The following is a 23,575-nucleotide window of genomic DNA, read 5'->3' as shown; positions in this document are numbered from 1 at the left end:
GAACATTCATTGGCAGACTTTTGCTGTGTGTTGTGCTCCATGTAAAATGAATATTTACTTGAAATTTCGTAACGGCTGAGGGTTTCGATGTGTTTTGCATTCACCCATCAAGTAGCTCAATGTGCATCACAGGTCATTGTGAAGTGCAGATACCACGATGCAATCTTGACTCTGCGACACCCAGATGAAAACTTCGGCAATTGGTCAGTGAAACTTCTTTACAAACATGATTTATTTTTCATAAAACTTGAGGCAACATTCATAAAATCCTGAAACAAGTCTAAATTCATAAACCTTATGGAAAATTTGGGAGAGTTGGCAGATGTGCTCATTGCCATGCATGGTCTCTGCATTCAATACAGTGTGCCTCACGTACCCTATTTTTATGCTCTAACCAGCACCAAAAATTCAACAAATTTAACAGTAGAGTGGGGTGCGGGTTATATGCAAATTTCACCTTGAGGTCTGGCTTCATAGCAGTGCAGTGCATATTTCTGTGAAGCCACACCTCAAGGCAAGGTTCTCTGTCATTCAAAGTTCTGTTGTCATAATTCCTACCCCTCCCCACCCCTGCATGTTGAAGCTCCTTTCTCTCCTCCTTTATGGTCACCTATTCTCCTCATTACGGGCCACCATTCTGCACTTAGTAGCTAGCGAATAATGCATGTGGTACCAGCGAACTAAAACTCTGATCACGATGAGTTGTGCCAAATGGCCATTCTTTTACAGCGCAGCAGAAGCTGAAGATTATCAGCACTGCCAAAGAGTGAGAGGTGACAGAGTCGTTGGCCAAAGATACAACATAGACTAGTGGTGCGTTTGTGAATGGAGACTGTTCTTGTAAAGATGTGAGCGTTATTGTATGCAGTTATTTCCACGGTTTATAGCTGCAGATTTTTTTCTCCTCATTCCGAGCTGTTGTAATTGGGGGTGCAGTTAAATGTGGCAAAATACAATACAGTCGAGCCCGCTTATAACGAACCTGAGTGTTACACGGTGTCTTTTCGTTATACCCCGAAGTTCGTAGTAAGCGGACTACAGCTTAAAAAGAAAAAAAGAAGTGGCTAGTAAAAACACAAAATTTATTTCTTTGCAAAGAAGTTTGTGATGCTCATCTGTTTCTATAGTGCAGATACGATGAGGGCGGTCTCCAGTTTATTTTAAGCAGAAGTGTGCTCTTCGCCAAGGCCTTTGGCAAAGACAAGTTGCCAGAAGATCTCCATGTAGCCCATTGTTACAGGCACGCTAATGGGTGCTGGCTCCGAAGTTTCGTCGTCATCCAATTGCTCTGCATCATTCTCCGTCCGCACTTCGCAAGCGATGCCCTCGCCCATGCACGGTTCCGCAATATCGGCGTTTTCATCAGCAGAAATAATGTCACCCCAACCAGTGTCGTAATGCCCCATGTCGAAGTCGACAAGGCGCTGCCACAAATTGCCGCCAGACCAATCATCTTCGGAAGCATCGGGCTCTGTCGACATCAGGCACTGCATCGATGAAGCAGGCCTTGTGGAAACAGTTCCGCATTAAAGCGGCCGTCACCTCTACCCAGGCCGCCTTCGCCATCTCTACGGCTGAATACAATGAAACTTGAAGCAGCAAGTTGGCGGCCGGGCGGTCTACAGCGATGAGCAAGCGCTCCACAACGCGGCTCCTATACGACGCCTTAAATGTGCATATTATGCCCAAATCGAGCGGCTGCACTTTCGAAGTGGTATTGGGCGGCAAGAACAGTAAGTGTTGTCAGAGAAGTTTGCACAATGTACGCTGAGCAGTTGTCAAGCACAAGGAGCACGTGGCTTCCTTGCCTCTGCATGTCGTGGTCAAACTCGCCCAGCCACTCTGTGAATAAAATGCGTGTCATCCAACCCTTAGTACTGTGCCTGTAGTGCACAGGCAAACAGCTCCGAAAGCAAGGCAGCTTCTTTGATTTTCCGATTAAAAATGGCATGCACCGGTCGCAGACATCCATATTAGTGCATAGAAGTAGTGTAACGCACACTTTACTGTGTTTGCCGCCAGTGCATGAGCTGCCTTTCATGGTGTGCGTTTTGTCCGGCAGCATCTGATAAAATAACACAGTTTCATCTGCGTTATACATATTCTCCTCCACGTAGCTTGCAATAATGACTCGGTTTGTTACAAGCCACGTGGCAACGTGTTGCTCACTTGCCGAAGCCACCTTGCCAACAATCGATTTAAAAACAATCCCATGCCGCACCTTGAATCGATGTAGCCAGTCAGTGCCTGGGTAGAAGTCAGGAAAATTTAGCAGGAACGCAAAGTTTTTGACTTTGCCCAGCATCATTAGCTCACTTATTGGAATGTCGCAAGCCTGTGCGTCGACGAACCACTTTAGCAGCACGCCCTCTGCGGCCGCATGGGTGGCCTTCTGCAGGGACTTTCTGTTCGTTGAGTTGGCGTCGGAGCTGGCAATCTTTTCCTTGTCCTTTAGCATTGTTCAGATGGTTGAGTTCGCCAAGTTGTACTTTTTCACTAACTCACGGTTTTAAGCACCTTGAGACAGTTCTGTCAAAACTGTCCACTTCGTTGCCATGTACAGCGCTTTTCGTTTTGTGGTTGCTGCAGGCACCGCATTCCCATTCTTCCATCCTGAATTACAACTCGGACCTGACTAGAACGAAGTGCGGAAGCATGGAGACTAGTGTGGATAGGCCTGCTTCGCGGTAACAGCCAGAAAACAAAACTTCTGAACTTTAGCCGGCGCTGCAGTGCACGCTGAGATAGCGAGGGAGTTGCAAGAAACAGTTAGGAGAGGGGAGCACAATTGCAAGGACGGGCAGGAGGGCGATCTTGGAAGCCACACGCCGACACTTGTGGGCAGCGCGTGATGACGAGGAGAGGGTAGAGGGCCGCGAAAGCAAGTTTTTTCCCCTTCTCCATGCACGAAACGGATAGTTCGCCTCCGAGGAGGCTTTGGCAAACAGACCTCGCGCGCGTAAAGGGGTCGGAGGTCGTTGTTATTTCGCATCGCAGTAGCAGGGTTTATGCCATCCGTTCGCTGTAACCGATCGGCAGGGCTCAAAGACATTTGTTTTAAGCGATAGTTCGTCTTAAGTGGGGCTGTTATATGTGGGCTCGACTGTGTGGAGCGAAAGAAAGTTTTAGATTGAAAAAAAAAAAAAAATGAGGAAGCAGGTTTCCTTACCGATTCAGTGATGATGATGCAGGTCTTGAGATGGCTTTCTTGACTTGGGTAAAGGATTGCCGTGGTAACCTTGGTCGGGCAACCATGACATCACCCCTGCTGTCTTCGTCGCAGCTGAGAACGGGATAGAGCAGGATATGTTTGCTTTGAAAAATTCTAAAAAGACGTACTTGGGAATTTCTGCCCAACCTAGAGACAGTAACAAACTATACAACTGTACAGTTAACATGAAGCACAGGAGTACAGGAGCAAGGTGTTACACCGCATGTGACGAGAGAGTAACTTTGCTGTTTGTGTGGCTCAAAGAAAACCTGCAAGCTTACAAGTGAGACACACATGCTGGAAACTTAACATACAAGGGGTTTAGTATTGCAGGAAAATAAAAATGGTTGAGGAGGAACAGCTAAAGTTAAACAGCAAAACTCCAACACTGTTGTCAAATTAGGATAAATAGAAATGCAGTTAAGCCTATCTTTGGCTTGCACTAGAATATCCCCACGAAAAGCTGTCATACAAAATAAAAAAACATACTTAGGTGCTACACAATGCTTTTTATGAACAGCTCAGCACAGTATTTTTCTGTACTTGCAACAGGCAGCCTATGCTTTCATTCAAAAGACTATCTGCTGTTTCCTTCAACTTCCCTAGAAGTTCCTTGGAACCTTGCCACACATTCTGTACTATATGCCACTGGCTGTACAGGCACGAAAGTGTCATCACCCGGTTGCATGCATTTGCGTGGAGGGCGGATGATCGAAAGAAAAACGACGGGGGGGGGGGTCATCGCACAAAGTTGTCATGACCCTCTAGATTTCAGAATTTTTGACAAGTGGCAAATGAAACTGAGCGGACAGCACCTGTTTACCGTTAGCACTGCTATGCGTGGAGCGGTGACTGAGTCATCACATGATGCACGGTCATTTCATCTGTCGCACAGATCAACCACTTGCCACGATGTTGGGCCAACCCTTTTTACAATGTGATCATAATTAAGTTTTATGGAATTTTTAATATCGCCTATGGTAGATAGCATAATTCTTGCTCTTGAGATGGATTATTCTAAGAGTTGAACATTACTAGCACGAGAAATCAAAACATATTCAGCTAAATAACAAAAAATCACTAATTAATTACTTTACAGCACATATTGCAACTTACAAATAGTAGCCGGTGAGTTCACAAGACGTATCAACTTGAAATGAATTTCGAGGATGACACCAGTTTTGTGATATTTCTGAAAATGTGCAGCAAAATACATGGGCACTCCAGTTACTTTTGTGCTTCAATGCATAAAAGAGTGCTTTGTTAACAAAGTAGGTGGAATAACAGTGCATCTTTAGGGCAAGTTTGATAGCACATATCTCAAAACTGGCGTCATTCTGGAAATTTTCGGGTCATTCTGGAAGTGAACATCTGCTTTTGAATTTCAGTAATAATTAAGTACTTGCAAAAGAAACTGACTAACGTTTACTGACAGTTGCCCACAGCCGCCCGCATAGGAATTAAACTTTGGCCAGGCTGCTTATCGGTGTAGTAACCATTAGGTCTTGCTAATTTCGTATACAGTGACCAACCGATAAATCGGACACTGATAAGCCAGACAGGCTCGGTAATTCGGACAGCTTTGCGACACCGCCAATGGCCCCATAGACTTAATGTGTAAAGACGACCAATATTTCGGACAGTCGCTAGCCCTACATTAGATTATCCGGACTTCATCCGCGGCTATAGTCTATGCCAACTCTGCACCATTATCTCTCCTGGCAACCTTGACGAGATATTAAGTATGGCCTCAGAGATTAACCCTTCGAGGGTAGATTTTTTTCGCCATATGCAACCTCCAGGGTCGATTTTTTATTGCAGATTCCAATTCTTCTGAGGGACCTATTTCTAAAAAAATTTATCGTAATTTTTCTAGGGTGACCGTAAAGTGAGAAAAAACTATTTTGCATTGGTATATATGTACTGCTTATTCATGAATAACAACAATAAAAAAAGGAAATAAACTTAGAATTAAACATTTCATGCATTGTTATACACACAGTTCAAGGCTTAGAAAATGCGCACATGAGAATATTTCGCAAATCTGAAATACTCCTGCTCTTACACTAATATTTAGGTCCATAGCGTAATCAAACTGTGTTAAGTGAGTGCACTCATGAAAACTGTGGTTGTGTGCCCGTCAAAAAAGCAAATTGTGTAACAAACTTCCGCTAATCTTCCTCTTATTGCTAACCAGAGGCAATTAGTTTCCGCGAGTCTTAAAATGAAAAAAGAAAAGGAAAGTAAACGCATGCATGGCGTTTCCTATGCGCACCCCTGAGAGCACTAAATGAGCGAGAAACAGGGGAGAAACAGAGATTAAGCGAAAACAGGCCCTTTGAGCGATTAGTAACGAGATAGCCATCAGTTTTGCGAGTGCAAGAAGCCGAAACCACCCACGGAACAAAACCCAAACCATTGCCTGCCCATGCGCGCACCAATGCGCGAGCGGTAGTATATAAACGTGCCGGAGCAGACTAGCTCTAAAGCAAACCATGCAATGAAAACCGAGAGAGGGAGGCACGAGAAAAAAAATCCCTGTATTCCCACATAGTGGCAACACATGCCAGGAAAGAAAAAGTTAGGAAATTGGTGCGCTTTTTAAACATACAGACGGCGTCGTAAATATACAGCTTCGACCATTTTGGACTTGTTCGCAGCGTCGTATATTTACGTCATTGATCCTGAAAGGGATCAAGTCTAGATGGCAATCTCTGAGGCCTTGCCTTCATTGCAGCTCTACGCCTCTGAGATTTCACTGCAACTGCCAATCTCGGAGGCTTTGCCTGAATTGTGAGGTCTCACCAACATCGCGATCATCACATCCTCTCCGGCACAGCCGAACATGGTCCACTCTGTTGAGTTTGCTTTGCACACAGCGTTCTGCCATGTTGTGCTTATTTGTTTAGTTTGCGTTTCAGACAGCGCTTTGCTGGCTCCAACAAGTCTTTCTCGTGAAGTTATAGATAGGCGTCAAATGGCACCAACGGTGCCCTCGCAGTCCGACTCCAAATGAGTCTCGAGTCGCAGTCTGAATGAGCCTGACTCCGCAACTGAAGAGGCTGAACTGCTGCCTACCACAACGAACTCAAATGTGGATATCATCGAGGACCTGCTGGGCTGCATGCAATGTGCAGATTCCTGCCACCGTTAGATTTGAAAACTTTGCAGACGTCGACAGCCTGGTTATGTCATGTGCTGAACTGAACGATGATGAAATAATTGAGCAAGGTCTCCCACCGTCAAACAGCGACATTGACTAGGATGATGATGTGCCATGTGCACCGGAGCCTTCCACCTGCAGGTCTGACTCAAGCCTTCGCAGTCCTTGTATTGGCGCACAGCGAAACTCAAAACTGGCAGAAATACAGGCGGTGGCATGTAAATGGAAGTGCGTGCAGCAATGCATAGACCACCTGTTCCATGCAGAGGGGCCTTAAAACGTCAATAAAGTGATCTTTTTTGGATACATTCGTTCTTTCGGACATTCGATAGTTTGGACTTAATTACGTTCCCCGTGGAGTCAGAATTATCGGCCGTTGACTGTAGTTTGGAACACTTAGCCTCAAACCCTGCAAAACTTAATGTCACACCAGATGCATGCTTGCCAGAGCACGCTGACTACTGGCCTGCTCCTGGTTAGTCGCCTTAGCAATCTTCGCCCTGTAATAAGCTATTTGTAACGCTTCAAAATATGCAAGTTGGATGTGGCTGCTATCTGTCGGTCAAACTGGTGCAGGACAAAGCATGGCCAGACTGGAGTGTAGGAGCGCGAGCACACACTCAAGCCCCGTCGTGCACAAAGCAAATGCTGCATACACACTACAGTTGCATGTAGCTGTGGTCTACTACGTAGCGTAGATACCGCAACCACCACGGGATGCCGCAATGAGTTCACTGGCTGAGCTAACTGCAGCTCGCCGAGGACAACCGCGTTTGGCATTTCGCAGGCACCAAAATTGGAAATAGTGGTGTTTACGTGAACATTCAAAATCAAAGTTGAATTGCACGCCACGGTGACATTCAGTAGGCCGAGCATTGTTGCCATGCCCTGCTATGCTGTAGCCTTCTCAGGGCAAGTCATTGAAGAAGGACCACTAGGGAGGGGGGAGGAGGATAGAGCTTGATTGGCAATAGACAGTTTTAGTTTAGCGTACGTAACTATAGCGTACGCTATATGCTATTATGTAGCGTACGCTAAGCAGCACACGTTTTCTGCTATTTTAGTTGGCCGGCAATATCTTCGGATCTCAGAGGCCATATGCCGTCGTTGCAGCTATTTCGCGCCTGTAGCGATAGGTGGCGCTGACATCTCGAACGTTTCTTTCGTTAGGCTTCGACTCGTTCGAAACAAGAAGCGATCTCGAAAACACCACGAGGTTATCCATAATACTGTGTCGTTGAAGCGGCCTGAGACTAAGCGAAAGCCATTTACACAGACATTTGCTACGAACGAAGTGCATTTTACAAAAGCAACGCCAAATTAAATTCGAAGCGGGCAGCCGGGACCGCCGCCATGTTTCCCGCAAACTCCGCAAACCCCGCAAAAACACTAACGCTAACTCGTTTGCGTTGCGTACGCCCGCTATACCCGCTATTTCGTTTAGCGTTCAGCGCATGTGCAGTGACGACCCGCTATTTTTTAGCGTACGTAATGGTATAGCGTACGCTATACTAAAACTGTCTAATAACTCCACTTCTGCTGAACGCATTGAAGTACTTTTTGTGGCAAAGTATTTCTTAAATAGTCTATTTGAACTCTAAATGCGTTTATCAACTTCAATAAAATATGGTTCAGGGCCCCTTTAATAGGTTACCTCTGTTTTGCGGCAATCTTTCACTTATTAATGCGAAAGTATTACATGTCCCATGAGGCAGAAAAGCCTGCGTTGTAGGCAATGAGTGGTACCAAAAATAATCATCATCAATGACGTCATCGGCGTCTTGCATGACGTCAGTAGTAATACAGAATTAAAGTTAGAACAAGTTTGAGTAAGGTGAATTGAGGCGAGGTAAAATGAATGAAAGTGAATTAAAGCAGAGTAAGGTTGGTTAAATTATGAGGTTTTACATGCCACAACCACGATTCGATTATGAGTAGTGGGGGTCTCCGAATTAATTTTGACCAGTTGGGGTTCCTTAAAATGCACCTAAATCTAATAATTACAGTAAAACCTCATTAAACCGTAGTTGTCTGGAGCTCGGAGAAAGTATATACTAAATGGTAGTTCTGCTTAAACGAAACATAGTGCAGTCCATTTATATAACCAGATCACATATAACGATACAGCAAAACCTCGTTAAACCGTACCCGCTTAAACAGTAGTTTCGTTTTAAAAGCAGTGAAGTCAAATGCCCGACTCAGCGGCCATTGAACATAATGCGTTTTGTATCCTCATAAACTGTACCACCTTATTGTGTATGTATCGGTTGACACATGTTCCACTCTTCATCGCGCAATCATGGTGGTAACTCGTCCCAATCGGGTGGCCTTGCAGCGCCCTGTGCGTTTGCACGTGAAGCCACATCAACATAATTTCGGCGCCGTGCCACCGTGCCAGAGAGCGTTGTGGCGTTGTGCAAGGTAGGACTTGAGTCATGCCGAAGCTCGGATAAAGAAATGCCGGGTGATCAGCATAAAAGAAAAATTGGATATTGTTCATGCTACCGAACGTGACACGAAGATGTTGCTGCTGGCACACGATAGGGATCTACCGTTGACTACAGTGTGTGGCATTTGGAATGCAAAGAAGTTGCTCGGCAGCGCTGCTGCGACCACGAAGAGATGTTGGCTACGAGGTTAGACTTTTCACCATCGTTGCCTCTGTTGTTGCCGAAGTGTCGCATAACGACAGTGATGAAGATGACACGGAAGGTGACAGCACGGGCGATTCAGGCCTGACGGTGGCAGAAGCTGCGTGTTACGTCAGCAATCATTGCGACGAGAACAGCACCCAGCAATGAAAAAGGTGCCCTGCGACTTCTGCAGCACTACCGTGCTGTGCACGTAGAATATGCAATGCCAACGAAGAATCTGCCACGCAAGTGTTTGCTGAGAAGAGGGGGCTAGTTGAAAAGCTGGCTTGCAGCTTCAGTAAGTTTGAGGCTGCTGTCGTCACTTCTAGGCTGCCGCAGCATCACACAAAGATAATGACTTTTGTCGCGCAAAGTGAATAAATACTGCATGTTTTTGCGCTTTCATTGCACTATCTCTGAGTTCCGTTTTTGACAGGTAAGTGGGCAATCTCAAGCTATTTCGGTTAAGCAGTACTACCGTTTAGTACATACTTTTTCCGAGCTCCGGCCAACTCCAGTTCAACGAGGTTTCACTGTATATCGGTTATAATGATGAGTCGACTTCAGAGTATCAAATTATGCATTAGGGCTATGAGAAAAAACCCATATACAGTCAAACCTCGATATATCAAACACGGATATATCGAATTACAGTAACACCATGTTATAACGAAATAGGATATATCTAACTAATGGATATAACGAAGCAATCGTGATTAGAACTGAGGTTAAACAGCGCGAAAAAGACGAGGACACAAAGAAATAAATACCACAGACAAGTGCTGACTGCCAACTGGAAGTTTATTTGAAATTCACCGGACATTTATACCTTTTTCAGCATAGGCATGCGCACATCAGTCGCAAGAACATCTGCAAATCAACAACATTATAATCTTTCTTCCAAAAATATGATTTCTTTTCCCGACAAGGCAAGAGAGGGAGTGCTTACACATTTATCTCCTTCCTTTCTAATGTGAAAAGCCTCTACTATTTCCCTTTCCCTAAGAATTTTGTCTTTTCAAATATGGGGGTGCAGTGACACTTCTTACAGTGCCCGGCTAAAAGACTCCCATAGCCATTCTTTAGGCTACTGCTGTGCTGACGAGCTCTTTCATTGAAGCACTGTCCCGTTTGACCTATATAAGATTTTCCACAGCTGAGCAGTATCTGATAGATAACGTTGCGCCTGCACTCAGTGAAACAAGCTTTATGATTTGTGGTGCACAGATGCCTTTCACGCTTATTCATGCAATTACATATCGAGGGCAACTTACACGGGGCACTGAAAACCAAATTAATATTATGTCTATTGGAAACTTTCTTTAGATTGTGTGACAACTTGTGTAGGTATGGCACCACATGTGCTTGTCTTTTGTCTTTATTTTCTTTTCGGGAAGTTTCGTGACTTCTTTTCTCTTTCTGCAAAATGGCTTCGCATACTGAAGTGATCACAGAACCGGGAAAGCCTGTGTTCTGTAATCGCGCTATCTGATTTAAGAAGAAACTTTGATCGCATTCATGCTCACACGACTTACTAAGTGCTGCCTTAATGCACGTTGTTGCTATGCCTCTCTTAATCAATTTAGAGTGTGCACTGTCGTAGGGCAACAAGGTTTTCTTAGATCTGGGATGATATCCTCAGCATACATGCTCGTCCAAAGAAAAACAGAGGTTAATATCTAGAAACTGAATACGGTTGTCAATTGGCAATTGATACGTGAACTTAAGTGCTCCCAGTGAGTTGATGAACAAGTCCAAAATTTCTTCGACCGCGTCATGAAAATGCATACAGGTATCTTTCTTCATAACAATTAAGTAGTCGTCAACATATCCAAGCACTCGCATTACAGGCATGTCCACCAACTTAGCAGAAATTACATTGTCAACCGAAGATAAAAAAATGTCGCATAAAATGGGGGCTATGACTGATTCTATACAGCTACCTGTGCGTTGGATGTAGAATTGGCCATCATAATTAACAGCAGTTGAATGAAGATAAAAGTCTAAAAGGGAAAAAAATTGTTGAACCGAAAAGGTATGCTGTAAAAAGCTGAACCGGAAGGTATGCTTCGTACTGGACAACGGCGAGGCCCACGCACTGCTGCTGTGCTCAAAAACATTGAGCTATGCTTCTTGCAGCCAAGCTGCACTGCCGTTGTGCAACCCCTCGACCAAGGAGTTATCATGAACTTTAACCCCCGAATGCAGAGATCTAACTAGGCTCGAACTTTACTTCTGGTAGTCTCAAGACAGCTTCGCCGCGCGTCCTAAATCGTGCTCGAGCTTGCGGACGACTTGCGAACGACTTGACTGCGTCGAAGTCCGCTCAAGTTTCAAGTCTGCTCGCGGGCTAGCTTGAAACTGACTTCATGTGTTATTCCAACGTGGCAGCCTCCCGAACGGACATCGCGCGGAGGTTAGCCGTTTTCGAATTTGCTTGCCACGCCATGGATACAGCATTTTCAGAGGTGCAGCCCTTGCCCAAAATTCCGCGACCCGCCCTACGTGACCGAGGGAATCCGATGGAGCTGTACGACGACGAACAATTCCTCGGTCGCAACAAATTCACGAAGAACGCCGTGCGACTTCTCGCTATGTTGCCTAACCGGGTAAGCGGGGACAACAGAGGACAGCCTGTGTGCCTCCCATGCTGCAGTTGCTGATGGCTGTGATGTTTTACGGCACTGACACGTTTCAAACAGTCACCGGGGGTCCGGTCAGCATTCCTCAGTCAACAGTGTGCCGTGCAGTTGGAAAGGTGAATCTGCTCATCGCGAAACACCTGCGCCCGATGCTGGTGCGCTTCCTGCAGAGTCGGAAAGTTTGATTGCGAGCGTATTTTCTCATCTCCAATGACTGCACATGCCATCACCAGTTATTAGCGCTCACGACCATATTTACACTCAGCATGCCGAACTGTCACGCACTCATCCACCGAATACGAAACATACGCATGAGCATAATAAAAAATAGCCCAAATAAGCCAGTGATGCAGAACACGTGCACTTACCAGTTTTGTGGCGCTCTCGCTTTTCTTTCGCAGCTTCCTCCTTCCACTTTTGATTCAGGTTGGTCAAGCATTTTTTCAGTTGCAGGTGATCGCGCTGCGTAATCCCGTGGTTGGCATTACATTGTTTTAGTATTTCTTTCCAGGTTTGATTCTTCTTGGTCAACGACGCGACATCAGTTTTCTTGCATTCCACAATATGCTTATAGTCGTTCACGAGTGTCGTCAGCAGGCTCTGTTCGTCTTCTGTAAAAAGGGCTGCCGTCTTGCGTTGCGGTGCATTCTCTTGGGAGGAGAGCGTACGTGAGTGCCACATTTCAGCGTCAAAGCCTGTTGACAGGACAGCAATGTCATACCAAATGTGGCGCGCCGCCATCGCGCGAGCCCCAAAACTTGTTTTCCTAACAGACAACACGCGCTTCCAATTTGCGATGTCTACGACTGTGCCACACTCTCCCTCTCGTTGCTCTCGACAAACCCTCCATGCAAACTAGACAAATTGTTTGCACGTGTCATTTTATTTATTTATTTTGTCTTTTATCGGGTGTTGTCACCCATATGGGTCCGGGCAGGGGACTCTACGGCGCTCGGTACTCCTTGTTCGCAGCACATGTTGCAGTTTTTTTCTTGTTTATGACTCCGGCCTAGCGCGTTCGAATAGGTTGGCCTTTTCTTCACAGGGTCACGTAGCCCGACCAGAATAAGGGCCGTCGCCTTCCTGCTGGAATGCCTATAGGCGAAAAGGGACGCGCGAGCTTCCTTTAGAAACTGACTGTATGCCTCGTCTCGGCCTCTTGTATGCGGTTGCCGGCCCAGACGGTGCATGAACGCCTTGCGGCAATCGAGAACAAAAGCCGTTGAAAAACCACCATACGAACCAACCATTTCGTTCGCTTCTCTACGGCCAGTTATACAAACACGCAACAAGACCTCTTAGTTAAAAATAAGCTAAAACCAAAATAAACGTGACTATAAAATTGATTTGCACTCAAGTACACTGTCGCCCAAAAGTGTAGCAGCGATTTGAAAAAAATAGTGAAACCTGCAACTCAAAAAGCGCACCAAAACACCGAAACTTGAAGACCACTTAAACCCACCGAGAATGCGCGCTTTCCGCAAGCAACACTGCCCATCGCAGCGGCGGATGTAGCCAGATGGAATAAATTTACGCAAACTATACTTCAGCACTTATGCCCTGGTAGAAATTTGGAAAGATTCATACTTCTTTTGCTGTACAATGTGCCTTATGCTAATAAATTTATTGTTAACCTCAAACACAGACGAGCAACCTGCTTTTGCCTTGAAGCACAGCCTTGACATGACGAAGCAACTCAGCTTGACCGTCTATGAAACGCGAAAGCTGACTTGGGCGTTTTGAAGTCGGCCTCTTGCTTCGGGCTGACTTCGTCAAGTCCAAGCCCGATCCAAGTTACATCTCTGCATTGGGGGGTAAGTCAGGCTACTCCAAGCATGTGATCGACTGTATTCTGCTCAATATGAGTACTTGACTTGTACATGGCAATTGAGATGTTGCAGGCTGCTTGGATGGCTGCACCAGCAAGAACGATCGCCAATTGCTTCCGGCATGCCTCATTGGGCATCAGCAGCGATGGTTACAGCGAAGATCTCGGTGCTGCTGCCAATGGAGGGTGCCGCGGGCGACCAAGCCCTAGTGTCCTGAGACCGTCTCCTTCACGCCGGCGTTGTACCCGACTTCCGACACTTTCTGCACATACGTCAGTGCCGATGCTGATGCAGTGACGACGGAAGAGCTAACAGAGGCGGGAATTGTGCGCGCGGTTACGGGGGTGCCTAATGACGACAGTGACGAATGTGCTGACGACAGCCGGGAGCCTAATATGTATTGGCGACCCCGACTACCGACACCCGCACAAGTGCTGGATGTGGCAGACCTGCTGCACCGCTTCTTTGCCGCTCACGATGACGGCGAGGATGGACTTGAAATAGCGGCTGCAGCTGAAAAATCCATCGTTCGCCTGAAGATAAAGTGACAAAAATCTGTCAAGGACTTTTTTCTGCGAAGTGAGCTGCCAGCTGGTGTGCTGTTGATCGATCAGTGATGAGCCATTTGGCGTGAATAAAGTAGCAATTCCTTGCTGTCTTTCTTTCGCTTATTTTTTTTCCCATGCGACGGCTGTTTTCTTTTTCGCGTGGTGGGCTGCTGTGAGATTTGGTGGTGAGCACGTGCTCTCCAGCTTGCTAATTGTGGATAGAAATGGACAGTGGCTATAACAAACTAATGGTTATAAGAAAGTAATTTTGACCCCCCCTTCAACTTTGTTATAACGAGTTTTTACTGTATTGCGTATATCGAACACTTTTTGTATCATCTGGAAAATCGCATGCATTTTTAATTTTTTATTTCGAATAGGGTCGGACGTAAAATGGATACAGTCAACGACTGAATTTTCGGACGCCCAAATTTTCGGACATGCCCGATATTTCAGACGTCCTCGCGGCACCGCCACGAGCCCCATAGAATCAATGTATAAGGACATCTGAAGTTCTGGACGCTCGAACCCCCCGCCGTCCAATTTTCCGGACTTTTTGACGCGACGGAAGCTCCTTTGGCTCCTCGCGCAGCGCCCTTGCGAAGGAAATCGACTTGCAGCCGAAGCACGTCACCGCTTTGAACCACAACTAGCCAAATCTAGCCGCCACACACCATTTGGTCTGGCCATGCTGGCTATGTTCATCGCCGCAAATGGCCGCACTTCCGCTTGCGGCGGAGTTTCCGGAGCGGCGCTATTTCATTTGTTTGCGCAGGCCACGTTTTGGCTAGCATGGTGTGTGGTTGTGCTGTTGTGTCAAGTGTGCTCTGCGATGCTAGGCCTAGGTGCTTTGATGCTCGTCAGTAAACTCCACTGTTCGCAACTTGAAGATTTCGCTTGCCTTCGATGGCCCCCACTCCATCGTCCTCGCCGATGGCATCGAAGCGCGGAAAGCAGTACTGTACCCACGAAAATAACTTTTGGACAGTTTGTTAACGCTGAAGAGCTCAACTTCTGCGCAGAACTGACTGACAAGGGAATAGTCCGTCAGGTTGTGGGGGATTCAGAAGACTCCGATGTTGAAAATGAGGAGCCAATGCCCGCGCCGCCTACAAGCGCTGAGTTGACGCGAGCACTGTTGACTTTTTCATCGGTGTATAGTGCTGACATGACCCTTGCTCAGATCGAGGCGAATATGATCGCATGCAACCGGAACGCCGTCCAAACAACAATCAACAAGTTCTTCAAGCCACTGCAGCAATAACACTGGCTGCCCGACGATGCACATGTACATAATAAACTGGCAGTCGGCTGCATACAGAGGTTTTGAACGCCTCTTTTTATATTACTTTCATTGATGCTTTGGCAGGGTTTCGGAAGACTGGTACTTCGCCCTTTACCTCTAGATCCGATAACAAAAGAAAAAAGGTGCGGTTTTTTGCATGCATTAATTTTTCGGACTGCCTGAATTTTCGGACGTTTTTACGTTCCCTAGAGGGTCCGAAAAATCGGTCGTTGACTGTATATCTAACTCCGCCAACCCAGACCACGTGCACTCTGGTGATAGGCGGCGGCGCGATGGGCATTCCCAACTGCTACATGCTGTACTAGCACACAATGATCGCGCCGAGGGTGCCATTTGAATGTAACGGCGTATGCACGCGCCGACTTGGCTAGTTTGACATCACCGATGCATTGCATTTGCTGCACTGACTCCTCCTCGGTGCCGTGCTTCAAGAGGGCTGGCAGTTTGCATCTGCAAAGACGCCTGATAGAGTGTGTTCACTGGGTTCATTCATAGATGCCTTGGCAGACGCCACTTAATACTTTTTTATTGAGTGTTTCAAAATGCTTCAGTTTACAGGCATGGAGATCACAGCAGAAGTAGCGGCCAAACGAAGACGCTGCATAGTTCGATCCCACAAGTGATGATATTGCACCACTTCCGACTTCAACTGAGGCCGTAGCTGCTTTGGCCCTTCTACACCGTTACTGTGGTGCAAAAGAAGGCGCCAGCCTATTGCTTGTCGATTGTTTAGACTATGTTGAAGACTCCATATTTAAGCATGCGGCTGCCTATAAGAAGCAGATAAACTGCTGCAGTACTTTCAGCCAAACAAACAAATACATTGTGTGAAGCTTTAAGTGAGTATTTACTGCGCCACGTTTTGGGCGCAATTGGGGATCGTTGTTCGGAGCGCGCGTTCGGTTGCGCCGAGCACGATTGGCCTAGGCTGCGCAGACTTCGCACAGCTGACAAAGTTGGTGCTGCCTAGGCTAATTGCGTGCAGCGTAATGGATTGCACACTTCAGGCTGACGAAGTTGGCACGGCCTAGGCCAATTGCGCACGGCGCAACCGAACAACGATCCCCGATCTCACCCTTGGTTCACTGATTGATTTGCAGAAGCTTTTGGCACGTTTTTTTTGCATGATTTTATATGTCGAATTCTGGCTATATCGAACTATATCGCAATCACCACGCTGTTCGATATATCAGAGGTTCGACTGTATAACGATGTTATTCACCACATGCCGGATATAATGAACGAAATTCTGCCTTTTGGGCGGCGTTTTCCATTCAGAATAATCCTGAAATTTGCATTGCTAAGTTCCTCCTAACAGAGACAGGGCGGAAAGTTTCCCTACGTGAGTTCGTATCTGCCGCATTTACCGCACAGTGCATCCCACCAGCGCACCGATTGCAAAAGCCACAGAGAGCATCGCAAGCTACCACAGCGTGCCACAGGATGGTGCCAGCTGCTTCACGTCCGCATTGCTGGTGAGCATCCAGAGAGAGAGAGAGCGAGAGAGAGAGAGAAAAAGCGAGAAGCAAACCGCACCAGCGCTGCCTTTCTACAATCTCCCTCTCTTCCTCAGCGAGTGTGGAAATGCACCCCGGAAGCACCGGTAGGTGCACTGATAAAGCACAAAATTGTGTCACCTGAGACGAAGCTGCAAATTTTGCAAGACTCAAAAGTACGAGCTTGCGCAGTTAGTCATGTCGACGATTCTGAAAACCGCGAGCACCATGATCATGAAGACTAGAACCAGTGACAATGCCGATCAACGAAAACGGCGGGTGTTGTGCGCCAGGGCGAAACCCTCCCACGCGTGATACCAACAAGGTAGCAGCCGATGGCATTACCGAACTCTGGAAGCACGTTGCTATTGGTGATAAAATAGGTGGTGCTCCGATGGAGGAGTTTCCGAGTCCAGATAGTGCTGCCTTGTTCTACAGAAAATCTCCGAATGGGTGATAGTTGTCTCGACAGACGGCGGTGTAGTGCGACGGAGGAGACGACTGTATCGGTAGTGACGACGAGATTGACAGTGGCCCATTTTTGACACCGACCCCAATGTTCACGCACACTGTTGTCGATAGAGTCACTCACTCATTTCATGCAAGCTAAATTAAAGCCACCAGTGTTCGTGCAGCTGCTGGACAGGATGCACACCACGGTTGTGAACCTGAAACTTCTGCGAAAGCAAGTGCAAATTTCTATTTCAGTGTGCCTAACGCTTGTCACACTGTTTAGAAGCATAAATAAACATTTCATTTTTCACATCCTACTTTCTATAACGTCAATTTTTTATCGTAAGTGACAAATTCGGTTTCGGAGCTAAGAAGGTATGGTTTGGCAGCTTTTTTCCCTTTTTTTATGGCAGTCCAGATATAGCGATGATCGGATTTTTCATTTTTTGATATCATTATAAGTGGTCTGCACTGTATTCGAGAATTAGCACACACCTACATAGTCTTTATTGTTGCGTTTACTGCCGTGCATAACATCGTGTTGGCCGTGCGCCTTCATACAACTGCGTGGCTGCTGTCCATAATCACATCTATAACTATTGCGGTTTCGTCTGCAGTGGTTGCACAAACATTAGTTTCATTATGACTCAGTGCAATGGCTGCACGCACAATGTCACAAGAACTAGGAAGGAACAGGGCCAACTAAGACGATCATGAGAGGGAGAACGACACAGGACAAGCGCCAACCCTTTTGTGATCGTCTTAGTTGGTGCTGTTCCTTCCTAATTCAAGTATGCGCCATCTAGCCCAATGAATGTTGTTCTCAACAATGTCACAAACATGGCGGAAGCTGTTGAGGATGAAGAGGAAGAGTGGCGAATATATTGCGATGGGTGGACGATCTTTTGGTGACCAGCTCACTGTCGAAAAAATAATCGGGATGTGCACACGGTAGCAAAAAGTATGTCTCGGTTGAAGACGTGTGTCACGGCCGCACTGCAAAGGACGTCGCCTTCACGACTGCGAGTGCTTATCAGTCACAAGATGATGAAAATTGCAGCTTCCACACTGCTTTTAAGCTAAACAGAAACAGGATGTGCTTACTATTTTCTTGATACACTCGATAATTCGACATCTGCTTAATTTGGCCTTTCCTTTTTTTTTCAGTCCTGTGAAATCCGAATTAACAAGGTTTTACTATAAAGCAATAGCGCGGGCCGAGAGCCCACACTGATGTTTTTGTGGGTGGCCTATAAAATGACAAATGATGCACTAATGGTTAGATGGGCGGAATGGTTAATTTAAAAATTAACTTTGGAAGCCAATGGGCTACCATTCTACGCCTTGACCAATTTGAGACTGGTGCAGGCTAAGGACTACGCTTTTAAGTAGTGCTTACCGAGGCAATGAGAGCGGTATTAATACATAATGGCATAAATATCAAGCCAGCATTTCTAACTTTGAAAATGTGCTGCTCCATTACCATCAAGCGACGATACTTTCACCCATCGAGTGAACTTCACTGAAGGCCATCTGTCTCCATGATTACATTCATGCGATTGGTTTTTTTGTGGGTACATTCATTTAATGAATAGCCTTAATGAGCACTCAAATGATAGACGTAGCAGCATGCATCAGCTCTTCCTAAAAAATAGCCTTTACCTCCATACACCCCAGCAGCATGCCTCAATTTGAATATGCATACTTGGTGCACATCATATTGCCTTAAGATTAGCATTCCGAAGCTTCTAAATAAGCAGCAGCCCTCACCTGCCATCGAGCGAGACCAGCTCATCTCGATCCCCAAACAGGGAGAAGGAAGGGCCATAAGTTGAGCCAACAGACTGTGAGCCCACAGCGTAAGTGGAGGAAGAAGTCCCCAGGTCGACACGGCGCATGAGTGGCAAGCTCTGGCCTGGTGGGGGCCGTGCAAGTCCCAAGCGGTCGGCAATCCGCTGTCGCACTGATGGGGGACAGGCCAGAGGTCGTGAGGATAGACGCGACCGGCGTGTCTGCAATAAGATGACCAAGAGGAAATGGAAAGGTTATTCTGCTTGCGTAATTGCAACATGCCAGCCAGAAATTGGTTAGTTTGACGTCAGTTTGATAGTTTAGCCAGTTTGTTGTATCACCTAGCAATATAATTCAATATAATGCAATCGTCAAACCGATGGGGTAAACAGAAAAGTCGGAAATAAATAGGGAAATGGGACGCAGTGCAACATCGATATTCCTCCCCGAACTCTCCATGACATAAGATTTTGACAGCATCTACTTAAGTTACATGTATGTGTCCATCCGTAAATACTGATAACACTGCATTTTAGAGGAAGCAAAGACTGAAGTATTTGGTTCTCCACTGTCACTACAATGTGACAATACTATCAAAGTCCGTGATGGTGTTCATACCCTTTCTCCAGCTCTTATAATCACTGAGCACGTGCTCAGTGATTATTGCACCTAAGTGGTTGTCGCGTGTCTCCTTCCTTCGTCCGTTGTTTTATTTGACACCTTCGTTGTAATCTTATAATCAGCAGATGCTCAAAGAAAACATCTATTGACTGCAACAGAATGATGGCCTCAAAGATGAAATCAACGCGTATGAGAAGGCATAACACCGCAGAGCACTCACAGTGCGTCGGCTGCTCTTGCGCTTGCCACCCTTCCGGTGAGTCTTGCGGCTGCTGCCAGTCGTCTTGCGCCTCTTGGCCGTGTTTCCCTTGGTTTTGCGCTTGCGGCGGTGACCAGTGCTGCGCCGCTTGCGCTTTGATGTCTTGCGGCTCGACGTCTTGCGACTGGATGCTTTCCGCCGTCTGGGTGCTGAGGAACGCTTTGCTGGTGCTTGTTTGGCTGATGATGGTCGTTGCTGAAATTGACAAGATGGCAGAACGAACGAGCATTTTAGAGCTTTTAAAGGGAAACGCCAGTATGACATCTTCATAATGTGCGAAGCACCACTGCCTATGCTAACTGCGACTAAGGCTCACTGGAGTGTTTGTAAAGCTTAAAAATGAGCCCACATGCTACTAAGTATAGTTAGAGGTTTTTTACTCTTCGTGTACTTGCGTTTAAGCAAGAGTACATGCACTTTAGCATTAATCGCAGCAGACATTAAAAGGTCCCTAAGACACTCTTGAGCTTGAACAGTTGTTAATAGTGGCAAATCTACGATGAATAGTGTACCAATCTATAATGAACATGCAGTCCCAAGAATTTGTAAAATAATGTCATAATAGCAAAGCTGATGAACAACTACATGGTTGTTGTGGTTTTCACCTGCTTTCGCTACCTTCCCCACACCACACTCTCTCCCCCTGACTACCGTTATAGTAGTTAGGGGGAGATGCGCCTAGCAACGCCTAGCAAGGCGTTGCTAGGCGCATCGCGGCTATACAGGAGAGAGGAGTATTGTTGTATCAGCACTACAGAGGCCGAAGGGGCAGGATTCTAGATCAGTTAGTCGTACCTACTAAGTACAGGGAAGACCTTTTGAGTCTCTGTCATGGAAATGGGTGGTCTGGCCACTGAGGCATAAACAAGTCAAAGGAAAGATTGCTTATGAAATACTACTGGCCTCGCTGTTTCAAAGAAGTAGGAAACTTTGTAAGATCATGCGACGCCTGCCAGCACTCGGGTAAACCAGGAGAAACATGCTCCACTAAAGGTAGTGTCCTTAATAACAGAACCTTTCAGACGACTTGTGTTAGACACGGTAGGGCTTCTACCAAAGACAGTCAGGCTACAGGTACTTGTTTACTATGCTTTGTCCAGCTACAAAGTTTCCAGAACAATCCTTCTGAAAGAGCTCTGCTCCACCAAAGTAGTAGACACACTTTTGTCAGTATTCGCACGAGTTGGGTTTCCAGCCGAAATTCGGGCGGATCAAGGGTCAGTATTCACCAGCTCACTGACTTCCACATTCTTACAAAAGTGTGGGGTAAAGTTGATACAGTCGCCGACCAATTTTCCGGACTCCAAAAATTCGGACATGCCCGATTATTCGGTCAGCTTCGCGACACCGCCATTCTCCCAATAGACCATAATGTATAACAACTGCTGAAAGTTCGGACACCTTGCAACCTCTCGTCTGATTTTTCGGACACTCCTTTAGCCAACTCGGTCGAGAGCACCATGCACCGACTCTGACCGGTGCATGGTTCGACTTGCTGAACGCCATTTTTGTTTTGGACGGAGCTTCCTTGCTGCCCCACGAAGTGGCACTACTGGAAATCCCCGCTCATCGTTTCTGCCTGGTTAGATAGAGCGGCTCTGCAGCAGTTCCGGTTTCAGCTTAGTAAACCATGTCAAGACAATCCAGCAGCTGATTTGTTTCTGCGTGCAAGACGCTGCGAGCAGGCCGCGTTTTTCGTTTGTGCGACTCGTGTCGGCACGGTGGTGGTTGCTTTGTGTGCTGTGTCGAGGTTTCGGTTATCCAACGCGGCATACGTGAACATCGCGTCAAGGGTCTAATGGCGCCGACAGTGCCCGCGCAGACTGCGCTGGGGAATGCCGGCAAGCAGGTGCCGGGAGGCCTAAGATTTGTCGCCTTCCGATGTGCTCCCTACTGACACGGAAAATGTTCTGCCGAGACCTGCGCAGTGGTGGCATTGCGATTCCGGACACCGTCTCATTTGACAGTTTCATAGGTGCTGACACTGCTGTATTGACATGCGCAGAACTTGACGACGTCAAGATCATTCGTCAGGTTTCTGCTGCACCGCCGGACAATGACTCTGAGTCGGAAGATGACGCACCATGTGCTACGCTGCCGTCGCATGCGGAGCGTGTACAAGCAGTGACTGTGCTTTCAGCAGCCAATAGTGACCGTACGACCCTCTCCGAGATTCAGGCTTATCTGATTGCGCGTAAACGGAACAGCGTGCAACGGCGCGCGCATTCACGATTTCTTCCAAGCCTACTGCCGAGCCCGAATAAGTGCGTGGAAATAAAGGATTTCATTTTTTTTTCTTAATCTGCTTTTTTGGACACCTGTTTATTCGGACATTTTCGCAGTCCCCGTGAGGTCCGAATAAACAGTCGGCGACTGTACACAGTTCCGTCTATCACCCTCAGTCAAATAGCATAGAGTGGTGGCATTCAGTGTTTAAGCGCGTTTAGCGGGCGTTCTGTTACGAGCACAAGGAGGATGGGAATATTGTCTTCCGGCCACTTTGTTTACTTTGCGAACGGTTCCTTACGGGTCTACAGGATTCTCACCAGCAGAACTAGTGTATGGGAGGACACTCCTTTCTCCACTGAGAATGTTAAGAGAGATGTGGGAGGAAAGAGGAGAGAGTCCAACAGCGGTAGAGTATGTGCTAAATCCACTGGAACGGCTAAGTGCAACACAAGAACTAGTCGAAAAGAACATGGGTGTAGCTCTAAAGAACGCCAAGTTCTATTACGATAAGGATGCGAGGCTTCGTACATTTAACACCGGAGACCAGGTAATGATCCTCAAACCTTCAAAAAAGAACAAGCTTGAAGTTCACTGGGACGGACCCAAAGCGTTGCACAATCTTTCCGATACTAACTATGCTCTAAAAGTGCCCGTTTGCAGGAAGGAGGTGAGGATATACCACTGCAATTTGATAAAGCTGTACGTGGAGCGGAGCGGAATTGTTAACTTTACCGTCAAAGCAGGATGACACTAATACCGAGTTTAATGAGTAATGAGTTTAATGAGTTTAACTCTGAAATCAGCCTGGAAGAAGTGGTAAAACATTCGGTAAGCTCGCATGCTCTTAGACCCGAGCAGCTAGATGAGCTAAAAAGAATGTTATGGGAATATCTCGATAGATTCAGCGATCGGCTAGGTAGAACCGAACTAATAACGCATGAAATAGAGCTGGCATCAACCGAACCCATAAGATCAAAGCCTTACAGGTTACCTCCACGACAGAGAGAAATTATGGCAGAGATACGGCGCATGCTAAAGCTGGGAGTTATTGAGCCCGCTGAGAGTTACTACACGTCACTGCTAATACTTGTAGACACCCCTAACAAGGACCCTCGTCCGTGTGTTGATTACAGGAAGTTAAATGCCATCACTAAGGATCAGCTGTACCCAATACCCAACATTGAGGAACGAATTGAAAGAGTTAGCGCTGCTAAATACATTTCAACTACAGATCTCGTGCAGGGATACTGGCAAGTTCCCCTTTCGGAAAGTGCCAGCCGCTATGCCGCATTTATCTCACCTGTAGGCACTTTTCGCCCTCTCGGCCTCAGCTTCAGGCTGAAGAACGCACCGTTTAGCTTCTCTAAGTTAATGGATATTGTCCTAAAACACTT

At 46.6% G+C, this 23,575-nt stretch overlaps 1 protein-coding gene across 4 annotated transcripts in view; it reads right to left on the bottom strand.

The window, feature by feature from the left end:
- LOC142579393 (uncharacterized) overlaps nucleotides 1-23,575 on the bottom strand; it is a 120,508-nt gene that overhangs the window by 18,048 nt on the left and 78,885 nt on the right. For all 4 annotated transcript variants that reach the window (XM_075689527.1, XM_075689526.1, XM_075689529.1 and 1 more), the window contains 3 exons: nucleotides 19,914-20,147; nucleotides 19,052-19,293; nucleotides 3,170-3,283 (listed from right to left, as the gene is read on the bottom strand). In XM_075689527.1, coding sequence (XP_075545642.1) covers nucleotides 3,170-3,283; nucleotides 19,052-19,293; nucleotides 19,914-20,147 — 590 coding nt within the window. The remainder of the gene's footprint in view (nucleotides 1-3,169; nucleotides 3,284-19,051; nucleotides 19,294-19,913; nucleotides 20,148-23,575) is intronic.

Source organism: Dermacentor variabilis, chromosome 4, assembly GCF_050947875.1.
Source record: "Dermacentor variabilis isolate Ectoservices chromosome 4, ASM5094787v1, whole genome shotgun sequence".
NCBI classification, from domain to species: domain Eukaryota; kingdom Metazoa; phylum Arthropoda; class Arachnida; order Ixodida; family Ixodidae; genus Dermacentor; species Dermacentor variabilis.
The sequence above is the reverse complement of the archived record's forward strand: the minus strand, read 5'-3'. Positions and strand labels throughout refer to the sequence as shown.